The 20,849-nt window shown below is 46.8% G+C and overlaps 1 protein-coding gene across 1 annotated transcript in view; it reads right to left on the reverse strand.

The window, feature by feature from the left end:
- Window positions 1-368: 368 nt before the first annotated feature.
- Window positions 369-20,849, reverse strand: part of JAM3 (junctional adhesion molecule 3) — a 62,952-nt gene continuing 42,471 nt past the window's right edge. Inside the window, exons 2-9 of the mRNA XM_060251333.1 lie at window positions 20,305-20,370; window positions 15,923-16,036; window positions 14,362-14,514; window positions 11,494-11,696; window positions 10,305-10,404; window positions 8,661-8,790; window positions 4,028-4,082; window positions 369-2,726 (exon numbers count right to left, since the gene is read on the reverse strand). Coding sequence (XP_060107316.1) covers window positions 2,691-2,726; window positions 4,028-4,082; window positions 8,661-8,790; window positions 10,305-10,404; window positions 11,494-11,696; window positions 14,362-14,514; window positions 15,923-16,036; window positions 20,305-20,370 — 857 coding nt within the window. The 3' untranslated portion in view covers window positions 369-2,690. The remainder of the gene's footprint in view (window positions 2,727-4,027; window positions 4,083-8,660; window positions 8,791-10,304; window positions 10,405-11,493; window positions 11,697-14,361; window positions 14,515-15,922; window positions 16,037-20,304; window positions 20,371-20,849) is intronic.

The following is a 20,849-nucleotide window of genomic DNA, read 5'->3' on the forward strand; positions in this document are numbered from 1 at the left end:
ATTACCAGGACTTTTTTTTGTACCAGGAACTCCTTGCATATTAGGCCACATGCCCCTGATGTAGCCAATCCTCCAAGAGCTTACAGGGCTTTTAGTACGGGGGCCTACCGTAAGCTCCAAGGGGATTGGCTACATCAGCGGTGTGGCTTAATATGCAAAGGAGTTCCTGGTACAAAAAAAAGCCCTGCCAATTGCAATGTGCATTGTACCTCTGCATCCCGGGTCTCTCCTTGGCAAACACTTCTCCTACTTTCTGCCCGGGACAGGACTCGGGATTTCCATTCTGACTATTATCTGATGAAGGGAACGTGGCCTCCAAAGCTGATACCCCGAATATCTTGTCAGTCACTAAGACGTTGCTGGATTTTAATCGAGCTGTAGCACAAAACTGCATTTGCAATGACGGACTGCGTTCGAGAAACATTTTTGCCTTATGGCACGCGCTAATCATTGTGCAACTTTGGATCCTAACCTGTTTCTTTTTTACAGGAAGAGAGGGGGGGAACTCTTTACAGTGTCTCTTTCTTTGATAAGAGAAAACAAAAGATGGAGTGGAGACTCCTTTGCTTGCCCGGCGTGCGTCTTATCTGTGCTGCTCGCAATAATACTGATATGGTTTGAAGCTTCACAGGAACTCCTGCCTGGCATTTAAAAAAAAATAACAACAACAAACCTCACACTCATAAGTCACACCTTTAAAAAAAAAAATAGCTACAGTATTACCGAACACTGTTTGGCCTACCAACCTATTTACATTTTAAATAGAAACGTTAACCACTTTAAGTAATCAAAATAGATCTTTGCAAAAAAATGTTTTAGAACGTGGAATTCTACAAAAGGAGCGGGAACAATAGAAAAAAGCTTTTGCCTTTTTTGTCGCGGTATCATGTTGGAATTTCACTCCCACGTCCGCAAGTGGGTTTCGATGTCATCTTTACTGGGCAGGGGTGTGTGTGTGTACATGTGTGAGTGGTAGAGAAAAGGACGCCCAGCGGGCAAGATGGTTCAACGTGGGGTGCGGACAGAGGAAAGCGAGGGGAGAAAAAGCTATTGCCTTCTTGAGACTGCGAAGTGAAGAAAAACACTGGTGTGGCGTCGATGAGGAAGTTCACAGCTGGGAGAACTGCATCGCTTGGTCCCACTCTGGAGAAGTTGGCTTCTAATAATCAACCCCTGATTTGAGAATGCCAGAAGATGAGAGAGAGCAGAGCACGGCAGCTGTCAAGGAGGAGCCAAAGAGGAGTGGGATACAGCCCAAGGATGGCAGATCCTTCTCTGGTTGGGGAATAAGAAGCACTTGCTGGAACAATTTGGTAGGAGTGCCAGCCTGGCTGATTGCCTCTCCCATTCTCGGATTCCAGGGGCAGGGCGAGGACAGGATGACGACCCAATCCCTTCTGATAGCAAAACTCTGAAGCCGAGTTTGAATGGAGGCAGTCACCTGGGTCCGGGGGCTGAACCACTTCTGACATGGGAGGCGCTCAACAGGCTGAACTGCTCCCCTTTACAACCATTTCCCTGCGTGCAGAAAAAACCATCCTGTCAGAGGAGGAGGATGTAGCTTTCTTGTCAGATTTCTTGGCCAAGGGAATTTCCCTGGTTGTACGGAGGAAACTTCCATCGCGCCACCTGCAATGCGACGTGGAGCAGCCCAGGCCAAGTTGGTCATCTTCACCTATCGCTTTGCTGTCTGTCCTGCAGCTGCCAATGCTACGGGGGCCCTGGACAAGTCGGCCGACTGCCTGCAGGAGATGTGCTGGGGCAAGGCCACCATGGAACTCGGACCCTTTCCCCAGGGGTGTTGAGGGCTTCTATGTACCAGCCCCCAAAGTACCGGGCCAAAGGAACCTTGTGCTGGTGTTTGTTCATGACACCCTGCCTATGCATGTACCAGGCCCTGGGATAAAGTCATTGCTTCCCTGCCGTTGCATTCTGTTGATTGATTCTTTCCATGTATGGCTTCTGGCAAGTAGTCATTGCCGGGCAGTTTTGGAGAGGTGTCCAAGTGGAAAGCTAGCTTTTGGGTATTTTTCTCCCCTAGTGGTATTATTGTGCTTTTAATTTGTTTGGGGGGGGGGGCGGTAGAGATAAGGGATCCTAAATAATGTTGCCGGTGTACAGTCCAGCACATTTAACTAAATCCCAAAACTGGGCTGGCAGTGGGGCTTTACTTCTTGTTTGGCCAACGTTTCATTCTACAGCTACGGTGACCCTTAAAAAGAAGCAAAGCCAGATACTAATTTCAAGATAATTTTTTCCCTCTTCAAGCTTAGATACCCTGACAAGTTTTGTAACCCTGTGAGAGAAGGCAGCCCCCCACAACTTCCCAGGGGTGGGGGGTGGGGTGTAAGAAGAGCATGGGTCCAGAAAGGGACGTGGGTAACTTTGATGCAATCCTTTTCTTCGGTCGAAGTTTCAAGCACATCCGCTGGGCCGAGGTGACGTGTGGATTACCTTCTAGGAAGAAAGAGATTGATTTTGGTTGTTAAAAATCACTGCTTGGCTTTGGCAGAAAAAAAAAAAGTGGTGAAATCAGGTTTGCACACAGGTGCGCATATGGTCCAGGCTCGCTAAACGCCGCCAGCCACACAATGTTTGTTATCTGCTCTTGTGGAAAGAGTTCCAGATGGAGGTATTTGATTTCCACACTCCATTCTTGCTGGTGGGCAAAATCCAATCTTCTCGGCGTTTCATATAACAAACGAGGACTTGTGTCTGAAGTCACCCTGCAGTGGAGAATCAGAAACAGCCATAAGGGGATTTTTTTTTAAAAAAAAATTCTCTAGATGGTGGTGGACAGGGGTGGAATTCTAGCAAGAGCTCCTTTGCATATTAGGCCACATATCCCTGATGTAGCCAATCCTCCAAGAGCTTACAAAAAAGAGCCTTGTAAACTCTTGGGAGGATTGGCTACATCGGGGGGGGGGGGGTGGCCTAATATGCAAAGGAGCTCCTGCTAGAATTCCACCTCGTGGTGGAAAGGGCTGTCAAGTCACAGCCAAATTATGGCAATCAACCCTCTTAGGGTTTTCAAGGCAAGAGACGTTCAGAGGTGGTCTACCATCACCTGCTTCTGCATAAACCTCGACTTCCTTAGAGGCCTCCCATCCAAATACTAGCCAGAGTCAACTCTGATAATTTTTGAGGTCTGATGAGATCCGGCTAGCCTGGGCTAATCAAAATTCCCGTGAATTAAACACCTTTTTTTGTTGGTGGGGGGGAATGTCTTAGAGGTGTTATAAAGGAGAAAAGGACAACCAAAGTACGGGACAGAGTCTCAGTGGAAAAGCCTCTACTTTGCAAGCAGAAGAACCCCAATTTAACCCCTGACATCTCCAGTTAAAAGGACAAGGACTAGGCAGTAGGTGATGTGAAAGACCTCTGCCTGAGACTCTGGAGAGCTACTGCCTGGCTGTGTAGACAAGACTGACTGTGCTGGACCACTGTCCTGATTCAGAAGAAGGCCGTTTCATGTATTCATGCATAAACATAGCCATAAATGTGCCTGCCTTTTCAAAACATCAAAAAGAAAAAGATTTAATTTATACTGTACCTTTCACTACCCGAAGGAGTCTCTGAACAGCTCGCAATCACCTTCCCTTCCTCTCCCCACAACATACATCCTGTGAGGTAGGTGGGGCTGAGAGAGCTCTGACAGAAACTGCTCTTGAGAGAACAGCTCTGAGAGCATTATGACTGACCCAAGGTCACTCCAGCAGCTGCAAGTGGAGGAGTGGGGAATCAAGCCTGGTTCTCCCAGGTAAGAGTCCGCATACTTAACCACTACACCAAACTGGCTTTCTAAAATAAGGACATCTGAGCATCTAAACTAATTCTTAGATTTCCCTTCCTCTGCTAATCAGACATTCTTCTTTCCTTTGGCCAGGTCAAAAAAAGCAACCTTTGAAGTTGCCTCCTCCAGCTAATTCAGGGTATATATCTGATCAACCCCCCCCCCCCATCTTATTTGGTGTATTCATGTTTCCAAAGTATACAGTGACCTCCAGCCCCAAAGGGCCCCTCTTACCTCCTCATCTGTGTGGATGTAGTTCACACCATCTGGTTTGGTCGGTGTCTTATAGCTGAAACAAGGGAAGACAGAATTTACAGAGGGGAAGGAGAGGGACCTCTTTGTTATGCCACCAGATTACGCCTATCTATTGCAGCAACAATTACTAGGTGTTTCACAGCACCTCAATGACTAATGAGATGTTGTTAGTATTTAAGGTGTCAGCAGGCTCCTGTTTAGCTAGACCACCGAATCTCAAATTGTCCTGCTGCTCAGGGGATTCCTGCTACAGGCGTTCTGAGTCTTCCTTCAGTCTGGACCCTGACACTCTCAGCACAAGGCGATGGTATAGTCGTGGCATCAGAAGAGACTGTACTACTTGAGATGGCAGCTAACAGATACCTCAGCAGGAAGATATTTGCTGGCAGCAAGCTAGCAACTGCTGAATTCCATGTGGGCTCAGTTTGTCCTCTGTTCCTTGCAGGTATTTTTCTTAAAAAGCCTGGGGGTGAACTTAGGGCTCTTGGCCCTTTGGATGCACTTTCCATAAACTAATAAAAACCCCAAACTTCCAGCTTGGGGTGGAAAACGACACCCCGGAGAAAGAAACTGGGGAGGCAGATCTAGCTCAGTTGCTGGGCTGATTTTTGGCTTGCGGGCAGATTTTTCTTGCATCACATTATTTACTTCATTTATGTACCATTATGTACCCAGTGGGGACCCAAAATGACTTACATTGTTCTCCTTTTTAGCCTCACAACAACCTGTAAGATTTCTTAGGCTGCGTGTCTGCATGACTGGCTCTTGGGCCTCTTGGGCAGCCTAGTGGGCAAGGAGAAGCCTATGTAGGAGTTGCTAGTGGGCCTACATTTCTCAGGATCCCGTCTGTCCCTCTGATTGGCTGAAAGCAGTTTTGGAGGGAAAACTTGCCCAGAGAGATGGGACCTGGGAGGAAAGCATTAAAAGGCCAAGCTCCAGACAGGGTTGTTCTCTCTGGAAAAGGCTGAGGTGGAGGCAGGTTGAAGCCGGAGAGGGATCCCTCATCCAAGGAAGGTGAGTCTACTGGGATTAGAGGAAGGGAATGTTTAGGTCAGGGATGGGGAACCTTTTTTCTGCCAAGGGCCATATGGATATTTATAACACCATTCGCGGGCCATAAAAAATTATCAACTTAAAAAACAGTGCTCTGCCAAGGAAGAATGATTCAGGCCAGCAAAATTAATGCAAATAATTTTTTTCTGTTTGAAGTCATGTGGGGAGAGCTTAATCTGGCGCGCGCACGCACACACCTGGCCTGCAGCCCTAGGCAAATGCATAGGTCTACAAAAAAGCCCAGCAGGAACTCAGTAGCATATTAGACCACATCCCCTAATATTAGCATATTAGGTCGCACCATCTGGGATAATCAAGTGCAAACTGAACTGTGACAGTAACTTTTTCAGGCCCTGCAGCAATTCTGGCCGGCCAGCCAGGCCCCAGGGAGGCTGCTGCACAGTATATCTGGGCCTTGTGATCCCTGCCTGGCCCTGGGGAGGCTGCTTCACAGCGCAGCTGGGCCCCACAGTCCTCGCTGGCCAGTCAGGCCTCAGAGGCTGCCACATGGCTTGGTTTGACCCAGCAATCCCCGAGGGCCACACCAAGTGACCTCGAGGACCGCAGACGGCCCTCGGGACAGAGGTTCCCCACCCCGGTTTAGGTAGCTGCGTCGGGGTTTTTATTTCTTTGTACCAATCTTTACTGTTTTTCTATATTCACTGTTGCACTAAAAAGTTTTTACAAACCTCTTTTTCTTTTGAGCACTCATAAGAAACCTGTTTTTAATGCCTGGGCCCTCATGTCTCTTAAGTCACAGATAGAAGGAGTTTGCTAATAAGGAAGACGGGGGTGGATGGGTGCTTTGGGCCCTCCCAGAAAGACCCTTACCAGAGTGGTTGCAACCAGTAGAAGGTCCTCCCTCGTCCCCTGCCCCGTGACAGGGTGGAAGAAGACACTCCAGAGAAAGAAATCGGGGAAGCAGGTCTAGCTCAGTTGCTGGGCTGGTTTTTGGCTTGCGGGCAGATTTTTCTTGCATTGTTGTTAGTATTGACTTCATTTATATACCATCTTTCTCCCCATTGGGGACCCAAAATGGCTTACTGTTCTCCCTTTTATCCTCATAACAACCTGTAAGATAGATTAGGCTATGTGTCTGGCCCAAAGTCACTCATTAAGCTTCCATGGCAGAGCGGGGGTTCGAATCTGCTTCTTCCATATTCTAGTCCAACACTCTATGGGAGGGTGGGTAGCATTTAAAATCTTTATTCCTGACCCGCAGACAGAAGTGGCACATTTTGTGAGTTATAGCTGACACAGTTTCTCTAGGCGGGCACACTGTTTGTGTTCAGTCTCTACCCCCCTGCCCATCTCCCTGGTTTTGGACATGTCCAAACACAGAGATGCCAAAGAAGTCCAGCAATAGATGCATGTTAAGTTCTGAAAGCAGGGGCAGAAAGGGTTCTAATGTTTCTAATTAACTGAAATACACGTTGAGATGTGATTCAACGGGTCTTTTGTTTTCAAAAGAGAAGAAGATGAAGAAGATATTGGATTTATATCCCGCCCTCCACTCTGAAGAGTCTCAGAGCGGCTCACAATCTCCTTTACCTTCCTCCCCCACAACAGACACCCTGTGAGGTAGATGAAGATATTGGATTTATATCCCGCCCTCCACTCCGAAGAGTCTCAGAGCGGCTCACAATCTCCTTTACCTTCTTCCCCCACAACAGACACCCTGTGAGGTGGGTGGGGCTGGAGAGGGCTCTCACAGCAGCTGCCCTTTCAAGGACAACCTCTGCCAGAGCTATGGCTGACCCAAGGCCATGCTAGCAGCTGCAAGTGGAGAAGTGGGGAATCAAACCCGGTTCTCCCAGATAAGAGTCTGCACACTTAACCTCTACACCAAACTGGCTCTCCAAGAAGGACACCTTTCTGGGTACTAACTGGATACGTAAGAACAAAGGAGAAGCCATGTTGGATCATCAGGCCAATGGCCCATCCAGTCCAACGCTCTGTGTCACACAGTGGCCAAAAAAACCAGGTGCCATCAAGAGGTCCATCAGTGGGGCCAGATTTACTGACAGATTCTAGGCTTGGTATGCCAACTCTGGGTTGGAAAATTCCTGGGAATTTGAGAGAAGAGCCTTGGGAGGGTAGAGTTTGGGGAGGGAGCTCAGCAGTGAAGTCATGCCATAGAGTCCACCCTCCAATGCCACCGTTTTCTCCAGGGGAAATGGTCTCTGTAGTCTGGCAAACAGTTATAACTCCAGGAGAACTCCAGCCTGGAGGTTGGCAACCCTATGCTAAGCCTAGAAACACCCTCTTCAGTGGCACCGTCTGAATCAAATGGTAAATATTTATTTTTAGCTTACTTGTAGCCCTCTTTTCTCACTGAGACACAAAGGTTACCGAGGAAAGAAAGAAAGAAAAAACAGAACGTGAGATGTCCCATGAGAAATGCAGAAGGACCAGGAATACAAAAATCCAAAGACAACGCAAGCACCAATGAGAACAGCAAACTGCCTAAGGCAAAGCTCTATTGTGAACAATGCAGGCATGTGCAATCAGAAGGTATAAAGCAATACCTACAGTAAGAGCTGATACCAAACGTAATTACTGCAGTGGACTACCAACCTATTCCCATATGAACTGCTTCTAACAGGTTCAGTATCAGAACACAGCCGTGGAAAGAAGCCATCTGGGAACCTGAGGAAGTGTGAATTGCACTTCCATCATTGTCTCTCTGCCTGGCAAGCACTCTGCCCTTACGAACAAACTGGCTTGTCCCGAGAGATAGCCCAAACGGCCTACCTGCCTCTCTCTCTCTGTGCACAAAGTCAACCTCTGACTAAGCCTAGCAATTCGGAAGCTGGAGTCAGTTTAACGGCTCAGATGGGGACTTATCTTTCTCTGGCTGCTGCCCTGGTGTCTTCCTTTTCCTGGGGTCTCGTTTCCTGTTGTGGCTAATTTTAAGTTGCTTCCACCCCACCCTCCCCCACCCCCGCTGGTGCACCTAAGGATTCCAGCTGCTCAGAGGAAAACAGCAGGCTTTGGCTTCATCCATCAGAACAGGATAAGAATCAACGTGTGGAAAGGCAGGCTGCCATTTAAGGGAGAGATGATATGCCCGTAAACTCTTGTTGCTGGGAAATTCGAAAGCCAGCGTGCAAAAAGCCCCATGAAGACACACGGTCTGGGGTATGTCTCTGACCCACATCGATGTGCTCCAAGACCTCAAATGCAAAAAGGAGCATGGATGCAGAGCTAGGCTCTCCTGCCTCGTCTCACGTGTGCCGTCCCCCCTTTTGCCATCATCATCACAGCTGATTTATGTGGACCTCGTAGGGTTTTCAAGGTAAGAGGCCTTCAGAGGTGGCTTTCATGCTGCAACCCTGGTATTCCAGGTGGTCTCCCATCCAAATACTGACCAGGGCTGATTCTGCTTAGCTTCTGAGATCAAATGAAATTGGTCAGTCCTGGGCTCTCCGAAGTTTCTACCTGAAAAAATCGTGTTCGTCTCTAAGGTGCTCCTGGACTCAAAAATGGACAGACTAGTCTTGTTCTCCTCCCTCCTTAGCCAGATTCTCCAGGCAAAGGCTGCCAGCGTGGGGCTTACCTGTTTCCATTCTGCTTGTTGCTGACGAACAGCCCTTTCCTGTAGGCACAGCAGATCCCCACGGTTATCAGAGACAGGACTGTAACGACCACCAGGATGCCCCCAACGATCCCTGCGATGTTCAGGTCATCTAGAAGAGGAAAGACAGGATCAACGTTTGGCACCTGCAGAAAGCGACTCTGGCCGTCTCAGCTTCACAATCCGATCCACAATCCGAAACTCAGAGCGTTGCTGAAACTGTACACAAGAGGTTCAGATTCATCAGTGGCCCTGGAAAGATTTCCCAAATGCAGCACCTAGAACTTTGCTCTTTTTTAAAAAAATCAACTGCGGTTGTCAGATCAAACAATACCATCATCAAGGGTGCACGCCATCAGGCCCTGACCTGGACAGCCCAGGCAAGCCCAATCTCATCATATCCTGGAAGCTAAACAGGGCCAAGCTTGACAAGCACTTGGATGAGAGACCTCCTTGGAATACCGGGACTGAGAGGCAGAGGCAGGCAATAGCAATCTCTAGCCATTCTCCAAGCCCCACTAGGGGTTGCCAGAAGCCACCATGACTTCTAGGCATGCATGCACAACATGCACACACACGTAAAAAATACCCCCCCCAAAGTGGTCCATGCTGTCAGATTAACCATGTTACTTTTTTCTTTAAAAAAAACCCTTCCATTTTTATCCCAGCCATCTCCCAGGAAGCACACCCTGTTTTGTCCTCACAGCAATCCAGTGAGGTAGGTCTGGCTGAGCATTCATGACTGGCCCAAGGTCACCCAGTGAGCTTTGGGACTGAACAGGGATTTGAACCCAGGTGTCCCCAGAACAAAAACAACACACTTTCCACCATGCCAACTTTTCAGTAAAGGTAAAACGACAATCCTACGACATTGAAAAACTCCGAAAAATGCATAGTGGCAAAAGTGGCAACCCACAACGAACTAATTAGGAGGATTTTTTCCCCTGTCATCACGTTCTGGTATTTCAGGGATTGGCAAAACTGCACCATTTCCAAACTAGCCTAGCGGGAGACCTTCTTGCCTCTTTGTGGCCCTGTATTTAGGCCAGAATCTCACCATCAACAGGTATTTCTGGACTGGGGAGCTTTAGACTGTAAATATAAGGATGGACATGATTAAAGAGAAGGGGTTGTGGCTCAGGAGTAGAGCCTCTGCTTGGCATGCAGAAGGTCTCAGGTTCAATCCCCAGCATCTCCAGAGAAAGGGATCAGGTAGCAGGTGATGGGCAAGACCTCACTCTGAGAACCTGGAAAGCTGCTGCCAGTGTGAGCAGACAATACTGATCTTGGTGGACAAGTGGTCTGATTCAGTAGAAGGCTGCTCCAGGTGTTCAAATTCCCCTTGGTTATCTATCTATCTCTTGCATGTAGAAAGCTAGCTTTTCAAGGAAAAGGCTACAGAACCCATTCCTACCGATTGCGTGTTTTTATTATCTTTTAATGGATGAGAAATTAATAATGTCTGGATGCCTATGAATCTGAATCAATGCAACTTTGAACGAGTTTGCCACTTTATCAGCTCCTGGTGGGAATTTGGAACCATTGTGAGAAGACTGCATTTTTGACGCTGAAGATACAAAGCCAGAGGCTGATAACATCTGCCCCCTGTCTAGCCAAGCCACTTACAGACTTCCATCTGCTGTTCTTCACACTTGGCAGAACCCACGTTGTTTGTTGCTATGCAGTAGTACCGGCCGGTGTCTCCCTTGTGTACCTCAGTGAAGACCTGCACGAACAACAGTAACATCACGAGTTTGTGTTTCTCTTCTCTCTGGGGCCCGTACTGCTTCAGAATACAGCTGGACCAGAGCGTGTATGTTTGACTACTCCCCATGACAAAGATTCCCTGCATGCAGAAAGCTAGCATATCAGGAAAGGAAGGCTTGAACTTAGACATCATGCTTTTTTTCTGAATGCAACAAGTTTTCAAACATGCCGTTTCACTATGATGTACTACAGTCCCCAGAGAGCTGTTATCATGCAGCTTTTCTGAATGTTCAAATGGATGCCCTACCTACAATAGGGGAGAATGTTAAACGAAAACCCCACTCTGATTGAGTGTGCAAAGACTCTCAATCTGATCGAGTGTGCAAAGGGGCATGTTTGATGGGGACAAAATGCAAGGTGGTGTTTCCTGTGCCTCTCTTGTCATGCCAGACCAAGGAAAGGACCTTTGTCTGAAATGTGACAGAGGGGTATAAAATTGACCACTAGGGTGGAGAAAATGAATGGGGGGGGGCGGAAATCCACTCTTCTCCCAGCCATCAGATTTGGAAACAACTGGCTGAAGATTCAGAGCAAACAGGTTGCCTTACTAAATTCGCTTAACAGAACTCAAGGCAACTTAATGGAGCAAACCCAGGCAGAGTCAGATTGGAATAACTCTATGCAGAACTGCCCTGTTAGGCATCTTTAAATACTTCACAAGCTAGGGTTGCTAACCTCCAAGTGGGGCCTGGAAATCTACTGTTGCAACTGGTTGCAACTAGAGTAGTTCCCTTGGAGAAAACGGCTGCTTTAGAGGGGGGACTCTAGGGCACTGCACTCTGCTGAGGTCCCCCCTCAAACCTCACCAGGCTCCACCCCAAAAAATTTCCATGCATTTCCCAACTCAGAGCTGGCATCCCTATCCTACACAAGGTCACAGCCTTCTAAACCCACTGACTTCAAAGTATGCAGTCAAATGCAACTCTGCTTAGGATAACACTCTTAGTTACTAACCGTGGATAGGAAAAACTAAGGCCATCTAACCCCCAACTGCTCCAGAACGGACCGTCCACCCATCCTCTCTCTCCCTTCCCTAAGTAAGACTTACCAGCGTGCCTGTTTTTGAGTTCACAGTGAAAGAAGAATTCTGGAATTTGGGGTTGGATCTGGAGTCAGCCGGCAAAGAGTCAGTGTTGCGGTACCAGCTGTAAGTTGGTTCCGGGAAGCCTTCCTTCTCCTGGCAGTGGAGGGTGGCGGATTTACCCACAGGCACTGATGGGGGCACTCGGCACTTAGGAGCCACTGGTTTCACTGTTGGGGAAGCACGTCAGTCAGACTGCTTCGCTCTTTCACCCCAAACAACCCCCTCCAGGTGTTTCGGTATCCCTTACAGCAGGGGTCCCCAACCCACAGGCCAGTACCGGTCCGTGGCCTGTTAGCAACCAGGCTATGAGGTCTATAATTATTTCATTATATATTACAGTGTAATAATAGAAATAAAGTGTGCAATTGTATTATTCCAAAATCATGCCCCCCTCCCAGTCTATGGAAAACATGTCTTCCATGAAACTGGTCCCTGGGGCCAAAAAGGTTGGGGACCACTGCCTTACAGCAGTGGTCACAAACCTTTTTGGCCACAGGAAGCGGCCACAGGGCCAGCCCGTCCACCGCAGCCCCAGGGCCAGCAGGGTGAGGCACCGAATACGGCCTCCCCCCGCCCCCTCATGGCACCTCCTCCCTGCTCCCCACAGCTCCTCCTCCTCCCCGCCCCCTCCCATGGCGCCTCCTCCTCCCTCCGTTTGTACAAGTTTAAGGCAGGGGAAGGCAGCAGTGAAGTGCCTCCCCGGCTCTTTAAAGGCCAACCCCTCCCCCTGTCAATCAGCTGATCGGTGGGAAAACCGCAGCGGCAGCACAAGTGACCGGCTCAGCCACGCTGCCCTTGCCTCCTTCCTGGGTGTGGGAAGGAAGTGGACTGCTGCAGTTAGGGGAGGGACGGTGGCTCAGTGGTAGAGCCTCTGCTTGGTAAGCAGAAGGTCCCCGGTTCAATCCCTGGCGTCTCCAAAAAAGGGTCCAGGCAAATAGGTGTGAAAAACCTCACCTTGAGACCCTGGAGAGCCGCTGCCAGTCTGAGAAGACAATGCTGACTTTGATGGACCAAGGGTCTGATTCAGTATAAGGCAGCTTCATATGTTCATAGTTTCCCACACCGTTCACGGAAGGGGCCTTCCCTGGCCTTAAACTTGTAAAAAGGAGGGAGGAGGAGGCGCTGCGGGGGCGGGCGGGGTAGTGAGGCTGCATATTGCTGTGGGGGGGGGGGCAGTGGGGCTGTGCGACCTTGTTGCCAACACACCACAGACTGGGACCAGTCCACAGCCCGGGGGTTGGGGACCCCTGCCTTACAGCACACATCCCCAAGGGGAGAATACACGACTTGTTGCCTTCATAACAAGCAAACTGCAGGGCTGGTGCAACCCCAGTTTACCTTGAAGTTGTACATGAAAGGAACAGTAAGGTTAACCCTTCAGCTTCCACCGAGTTTCATCATTTGAAACCAGACTCCCTGCTTTGTCATTAGGATTGTAAAGGAGGACAAATTTATGTTTTTGAAGGATGTGTCTTTTCCCTCCATTAAACTGCAGAGCAGGGAAGCCAGGAGACTTAAAAGCAAATAAAGATCGAACGGTTAAACCAGGGGTGTCGAATTCATTTGTTAGGAGGGCCGGATTTAACACAAATGGGACTTTGTGGGGCCGGGCCATGAGTGTCATAAAATGTCAGGTAGTAGAGATATGAACTTTATAATGGACACAGACAAACCCAATTAAAGATATTTTTTAAAACTTAAAATACAAACATGCTTAAAACTCTTCCAGTGGTTTAAGTTGGAAAGGTGGGGGACTAGTGGAATTCGGCAATGCAGTTTTTAAAATAAAACATCAAGAAAAAGCGCAAGGCTCTGACTTTGTGGAAACAATGAAATGGCATTGTAAATTTCTCCCCACCTGTCTACTCAGGTTGGCAAAGCCTTTCCAGTATAATATCCCCCTTTGGCTGTGGGTTCCCACATTAGAGTTCCCTCACTAGGTTAGGTCCATTCAGGAGAGATAAACTGGCTGAAAGCATCAACCCTTGTTTGCAAGGACACAACTCCAGGAAGCATGAGTTTCAGCTAGCTATAGGAAAGCTGAAAATGTAACCATCTCCATTCCATGTGAAGCAATTGCAGAGTGCAGACTCTTAAAATCCACCCCACGTTTTTCTTGCAGCAGCCAGCAAAGACCGGCAGGAAGAACCTGGAACTCAGCCTGCAAGCTTCAAAGAGTGCTTCAAAGAGCCTTTGAAGCTCCCAGGCTGAAACTGAAAGAGTCTCAGTCTGGAAGCTTGAAAGAGCCTTGGAGCTGTAAGAGCTGGGGAACTTCAAAGGGTAACGACAAGAGGGGAGATGGGAGAAAAGAGCCCCGTGGGCCTAATCAAAGCCTTGGGTGGGCCGGATCTGGCCCGTGGGCCGAGTGTTTGACACCCCTGGTTAAACCCATCTTTCTATGGCCCCAAGGCAAATGGAGGCTGCAGGAGCCTGCAATTAGCATTGCATGGACTGAAGGAGATGCTTGGTCTTTGTCTCATCCAAATGAATTCTCAGAGCTCAACAGAGTATCATTAGAAGCCAACTGGGGAGCGGGGAGGGCAGCAAAGGTACCACAATTTAGTAGAACATGCTTTATATGCAGAAGGTCCCTGGCATCTCATAGGGGTTTTTTGTTTGTGAAGAAAAGATTTCAATTGTTGCAGCTGGGAAAAAATCTCCTGGGAAAGATCTCCAAGACCTTGAAAAGCTAATGCTAGTCAGGCTATTAAGCAAGATGGCTTAAGGATCTGTTTTCATGGATCATCGATTTCCCATGGACCAAATGACATTCTGGAGAAGGCAGCCACGCACGGAGGCATTGTTACACTGTAAAGGTGACTGGGAATGTACCATGAACAGTCAGGTTGATGTTGATCTCAGCTCCAATATTTACATCATCGGGGGCCACCACCTCACACCGGTAAACGCCTTTATCCGCACGAGTCACATTATGGATGACCAGAGATGTCCTGCCCTGGAGTTGTGCCCGGTTTCCCCAGTCTCCTAAGAAAAGGCAAAAGGGGTTACGGAGAAGGTTAGATCTGAACATGTCCAATGGAAAACCTGCTCAGCCCTTCTAGGTTTCATTGTCTACACAACTCAAGAAGGGGTACGAAACTGAAGGCTGCCCAGTTGTCTGTGGCTGCTGAGAAGCATGTGATAAAATTTGTCAGTTTTTAATCCAGGTGTTAGACCGATTGCATCACAATCTCAGCTTCCCTGCCCTGACTTGGTTAGCTCAGGCAAGTCTGATCTCATCAGATCTCAAAAAATAAGCAGGGCCAATCCTGGCAAGTCCTTGGATGGGAGACCTCCTTGGAATACCAGGGCTGGGAGGCAGAGGCAGGTTGTATCAAGCCACTTCTTTGAAAGTCCTCCATGCCCCAGTAGGGGTCGTCAGAAGTCACCATGACTTCCAGGTGTACACACATTTGCACACATACAAACATAAATACAAAAAATACCCCCCCCCAAAAAAATTAGAATCTCAGCATCCCTGTTTTAAGAGACCCAATTTGGTGTAGTGGTTAAGTGCATGGACTCTTACGTGGGAGAACCAGGTGTGATTCCCCACTCCTCCACTTGCACCTGCTGGAATGGCCTTGGGTCAGCCATAGCTCTGGCAGAGGTTGTCCTTGAAAGGGCAGCTGCTGTGAGAGCCCTCTCAGCTACACCCACCTCACAGGGTGTCTGTTGTGGGGGGGGAGGGAGATATAGGAGATTGTAAGCCGCTCTAAGTCTCTTTCTGCAATTCTTCTCCTTCTTACTGGTCAATAGTTTCTGACATGATGTAGATAGCTTTTCCCTGACCTGGATGGCCCAAGCTAGCCCAATCTCTGAAGGTAAGCAGGGTCAGTTGGTACTTGGATGGGAAGACCACCAAGGAAGTCCAGGGTTGCTCTGCAGAGGCAGGCAATGGCAAACCACCTCTGCTCACCTCTCGCCTGGAGAACCCTACAAGGTCTCCAAAAGTCTCCTGCGGCTTGACACTTCCCACCACCACCAGGTTGCTTTAGAATGTGATACCGGAATGATTTCTAAAATATCTATTTATTCACTTATAATGCCTCTCTCCCCAGTGGGGACCCAACGTGGCCCACCTCACTCTCCTCCGTCTTATCCTAACAACCACCCTGTGAGGCTGGTCAGGCTGTGACTGGCCCCAGGTCACCCAGCAAACTTCCATGGCACAAGTGAGGATTCAAACCTGAGTCTCCCAGATCCTGGTCCAATGCTTTTAACCACCACACCATGCTGGCACAAAAACATATTTTTGTGGCTTTAGATCAGTTGCTCCCCTGCTGAGGTGTGACGTATAAATCTTCTAAGGCAAAGAAAATCAAACAACGTACCATTTGTTCCCCTCAGTCTCATGTTAAGCCATGAAAAGAAAGTTTAAAAAGCTTCCTACCTTGCATCTTGTTGTCATAATAGACATAGGTGGTGTCCTTGCCTACGATTTTCTTCCACTCGATCCTGGGATTGAGTGTCTTGGTGGACGAAATGATGCAGGAAAGGTCAGCCCCTGCAGCAGGAACAAACACCACAAAAACACAACGTTGCAAATGGAGGAGTGGCCTGATGTTAATTCAGAATTGGGGGAAGGGGGAATCATACAATTGGAAGGGACTCCCAGGGTCCATCTAGTCCAACCCCCTGCACAATGCAAGAACTTCACAAATACTGGGTTTGATCACAAATACCCCCCTAAGCTCACAGGATCAGCATTGCTGTCAGATGGCCATCTAGCCTTTGTTTAAAAACCTCCAAGGAAGGAGAGCCCCCCCCCCTCCCCTGTCAGGAGGATTTTCCTAATGCTGATCTGGAAACTCTTCTGATTTAATTTCAGCCCATTGGTTCAGGTCCTACCTTATGGGACAACAGAAAACAACTCTGCACCATCCTCTATATCAGTGGTTCCCAAACATTTTGGCACCAAGGACCAGTTTTGTGAAAGACAATTTTTCCATGGACTGGGGGACGGGCGATGGTTTCGGGATGATACAACTGTGCACTTTATTTCTGTTAGTTTGGTGTGGCGGTTAAGTATGCGGATTCTTATCTGGGAGAACTGGGTTTGATTCCCTACTCCTCCACCTGCGGCTGCTGGAATGGCCTTGGGTCAGCCATAGCTCTTGTAGGAGTTGTCCTTGACAGGGCAGTTTCTGGGGAGAGCTCTCTCAGCCCCACCCACCTCACAGGGTGTCTGCTGTGGGGGCAGAAGGTAAAGGAGATTGTAAGCCACTCTGAGACTCTGAAATTCAAAGTGGAGGGTAGGTTATAAATTCAATGTCATCTTTTTATTATTATTACTACTACATTGTAATTATACAATTAATTAATTATACAACTCACGGCCTAGTTGCTAACAGGCCACGGACTGGTACTGGTCCAAAGCCCAGCGGTTGGTGACCCCTGCTCTATATGACAGCCCTTCAATACTTGAGTTGAACAATTTATTTGGTAATATATGGTAATTATATCCAATACTAATAAAATATTAGTAAACACTTACTACCTTCCCCATACATTACACTTTCCCCTCCTCCCCTCCCCCCCAAATCTTGACTTCCGCCGGTGCCAATTACCTAAAATTCTAATATCAGAAGGTATCTTTAAATTTAAAAGAATCTTAATAAAAAAGGAAATATATATATATCTTTTTGCAAAGTAATAAACACGCACATTTCTTATACTTTATAAAATCCCACCCAGTTATTATAGTTCATCTTTCTTCTCCTAAAAACCTAAGTGGTATTCTCAAAAATCACCCAATGTCCTTTTACTTTCCATTCTTTTTTAATATATCTTCTGAATTTACCCCAATCCCTTTTAAATCTTTCTAAATCATAGTCGTTCAAGATTCTTGTAAATTTATCCATTTCACTCCATGACATAACTTTTACAATCCAATCCCATTTTTCTGGTATTTTATCTTGCTTCCATAACTGCACATATAACGTCCTAGCAGCTGAAAGCAAGTACCAAATTACAGTTCTATCTTCTTTCAGAAATTTTTCCATTTGTAATCCCAATAGGAAAGTCTCTGGGGTTCTCTTAAGTTCATATCCCAGGATTCTAGAGATTTCTTGTTGAATCATTTGCCAAAACTGTTTCGCTCTTTCACAAGTCCACCCCATATGGTAGAAAGAACCTTAATGCTTTTTACATTTCCAACATCTATCTGGCATCTTATTGTTCATCTTTGCTAACTTTTTAGGAGTCATATACCACCTGTACATCATTTTATAACAGTTTTCTTGGATATTATAACATGTCAAAATTTTCGTAGAGTTCTTCCACAAGTATTCCCATGTTTCCATCTGTATTTCTTTGTTAACATTAATTGCCCATTTTATCATTTGAGATTTTACTACTTCATCTTCAGTAGACCATTTCAGTAATAGTTTATATAGTTTTGAAATCAATTTTTCATTATCTCCAAGCAGAACATTTTCTAGTTCAGTTTTCTAGCTTTGAAATCAATTTTTCATTATCTCCAAGCAGAACATTTTCTAGTTCAGTTTGCACTTTCCTTATTCCTTCATTTTTAATCATTTTCCACCAAGCTCTTTATTGTTGCATTTGGAATCAGTCATACTTATTATTCAATTCTTCAGCTGTTTTCAACTCTATCTTGCCACCTTGTATTTTTAATAATTGATTATATGACAACCATCTTGCTTCACCCATCTCCGCCGATATTTTAATTACTTCTGCTGGCACTATCCACATCGGTTTCCTTTCATCTCCATATTTTCTGTATTTCATCCACGTATTCAACAAATTACTTCTTATATAGTGATGAGAGAAAAAACCATCCGTCTTTTTCTTCCCATAGTACATATAAGCGTGCCAACCAAATTTATTTCCATGACCTTCCAGTACTAAAAGTTTTCTATTCAACAACGTCACCCACTCTTTTATAATAATAATAATAATAATAATATTTTATTTTTATATCCCGCCCTCCCCGCTAGGCGGGCTCAGGGCGGCTAACAGACACGGGAGTCTCATGATTCACATTAAACAATAATAGACATGGGAGTCCCGTGATTCATAAAACATAACAACTTAAACATTAATTACAATAAATTATTTAAAATACATAAAAACATATAAACATATAAGATATAAAAATAGGTGCTAAAATGATGTATTTAAGATGGCTGAGTGTCTATTCATTCATTAATCAGGTTCCGTCTTAGTTGCCATACTAGACATACTGCTTCATGGTATAACTTTAAATCTGGTAGTTGAAATCCTATACAAGTAACGCCATTATTACTAGGTAAGATACAACAATATGGAGAAATGGCAGGATTTTATGTCAATAAAGAGAAGTCAAAATTTTTATGCAAAAATATGCAAGAGAGTAAACAAAAAGAATTGCAGGAGTTGACGGGATGTGAAGTTACCTCTAAAGTAAAATACCTGGGTGTGGAGATTACAATGAAAAATATTGATTTATATAAAAACAGCTATGAAAAGTTATGGGACTGAGGAGGGTTGTTGGACTTTGCGAGCTCCCTGCCGAAGCCATGAAAGAATTAACTCTTAGTTCACGTCTGATGACTTAGCTACTTCAAGGTTGGCAGCCGTATTGGTTTGAAGCAGCAGAACAAAGTTTGAGTCCAGGGGCACCTTTAAGACCAACGAAGTTTAACTCAAAGCGTGAGCTTCTGTGTGCATATGCACATCCGACAAAGTGTGCTTGCACACTAGAAGAAGAAGAAGATATTGGATTTATATCCCGCCCTCCACTCCGAAGAGTCTCAGAGCGGCTCACAATCTCCTTTACCTTCCCCCCCCCCCCACAACAGACACCCTGTGAGGTAGGTGGAGCTGGAGAGGGCTCTCGCAGCAGCTGCCCTTTCAAGGATAACCTTTGCCAGAGCTGTGGCTGACCCAAGGCCATTCCAGCAGGTACAAGTGGAGGAGTGGGGAATCAAACCCGGTTCTCCCAGATAAGAGTCCACACACTTAACCACTACACCAAACTGGCTCTCCCTAAAGTTCAGACTTTAGCTAGTTTAAATTTACAGACCCAATAGCAAACCCTGCACATATCTGCCACCAGAGCTAGGTGACAGAATGCATAATTAACTAGTACTGGGGTTCTCCAGTTGGGTAATCAATACATTGGGGCTCTCCTCAAAAGACCCACCAAGTTTCAAAAAGATTGGGCCAGGGGGTCCAAATCTATGAGCCCCAAAAGAAGGTGCCCCTATCCTTCATTATTTCCAGTGGAGGGAAGACATGTAAAAGGCGTGTGGTCCCTTTAAATGTGATGGCCAGAACTCCCTTGGGATTTCAATCATGCTTGTCACAGCCTTGCTCCTGGGCTGCACCCCCAAATCTCCTGGTTCCACTCCCAAAGTCCCCAGATATTTCTTGAATTGGACCTGGCAACCCTATGTCTGAAGAAGCCTTCCCCACTTGTGTGAGAGAATGATGCATCCCAACGTGAGGAGGGGGGAATTGGTTTTCCCTACGTGTGCTTTTAAACAAACTTAACCAATCAAACTGTTTACATGACAATCTCATAAAGTTAATTAAGCTTTCTTTATTCAGGTGACTGCCCAAACCATAACAGAAACAGCTGTTATTTTAGTGCATTATAAGGCACAGGAACATTGCCAGTTTCTGTTCCAAAGAAACAGTTTACCTTCCTGTTTAAACTCAAAAGCCCAGAGAAATAGCTTGATGACCCTGGCTGGATTTCGCCTTTGAAGCTACACAGGCCAAGTCTGGAAAGGATCCCCGTCCTCACCCACCCTGCCCATCACTTACGCTGAAATTCCTGCACCACGGGGTGCGTGTTGACGGATGTCAGCTCCACGGCCAAGATTCTGTGGCCTGTGAAAATAAATAAATGCCAGGTTAGAGACTGCCGGCCTCCCAAGTGAGGAAGTGAGGCTCTGAAGCCCACCAGGTTCAGCTTCGCTCCTGCCCTCTAACATTTGACAGGTTTTGCAAAACTGTATCATGATTTAATCCTCCCTGGGCCACCTGGTCAGAACAATTACTTAGAAGGTTGTGCGAAGGAGGAGGAGGAGGAAGAGATTGGATTTATACTCTGCCCTTCACTTGGAGTCTCAGAGAGGCTTGCAATCTCTGTCCTTTCCTCTCCCCACAAGAGACACAAGAGTGAGGTAGGTGGGGCTGAGAGAGTTCTTGGAGAACTGTTCTTGAGAGGAACAGCTCTGAACGAACAGTGACTGACCCAAGGTCACACCAGCAGCTGCTTGTGGGGGAAGTGGAGGATCAAACCTGGTTCTCCAGATTAGAGCCCTCCGCCTTAACTACTATGCCAAACTAGTTCTCTAGGTAGAGCC

The sequence above is a fragment of the Heteronotia binoei genome, chromosome 12 (assembly GCF_032191835.1).
Source record: "Heteronotia binoei isolate CCM8104 ecotype False Entrance Well chromosome 12, APGP_CSIRO_Hbin_v1, whole genome shotgun sequence".
NCBI classification, from domain to species: Eukaryota; Metazoa; Chordata; class Lepidosauria; order Squamata; family Gekkonidae; genus Heteronotia; species Heteronotia binoei.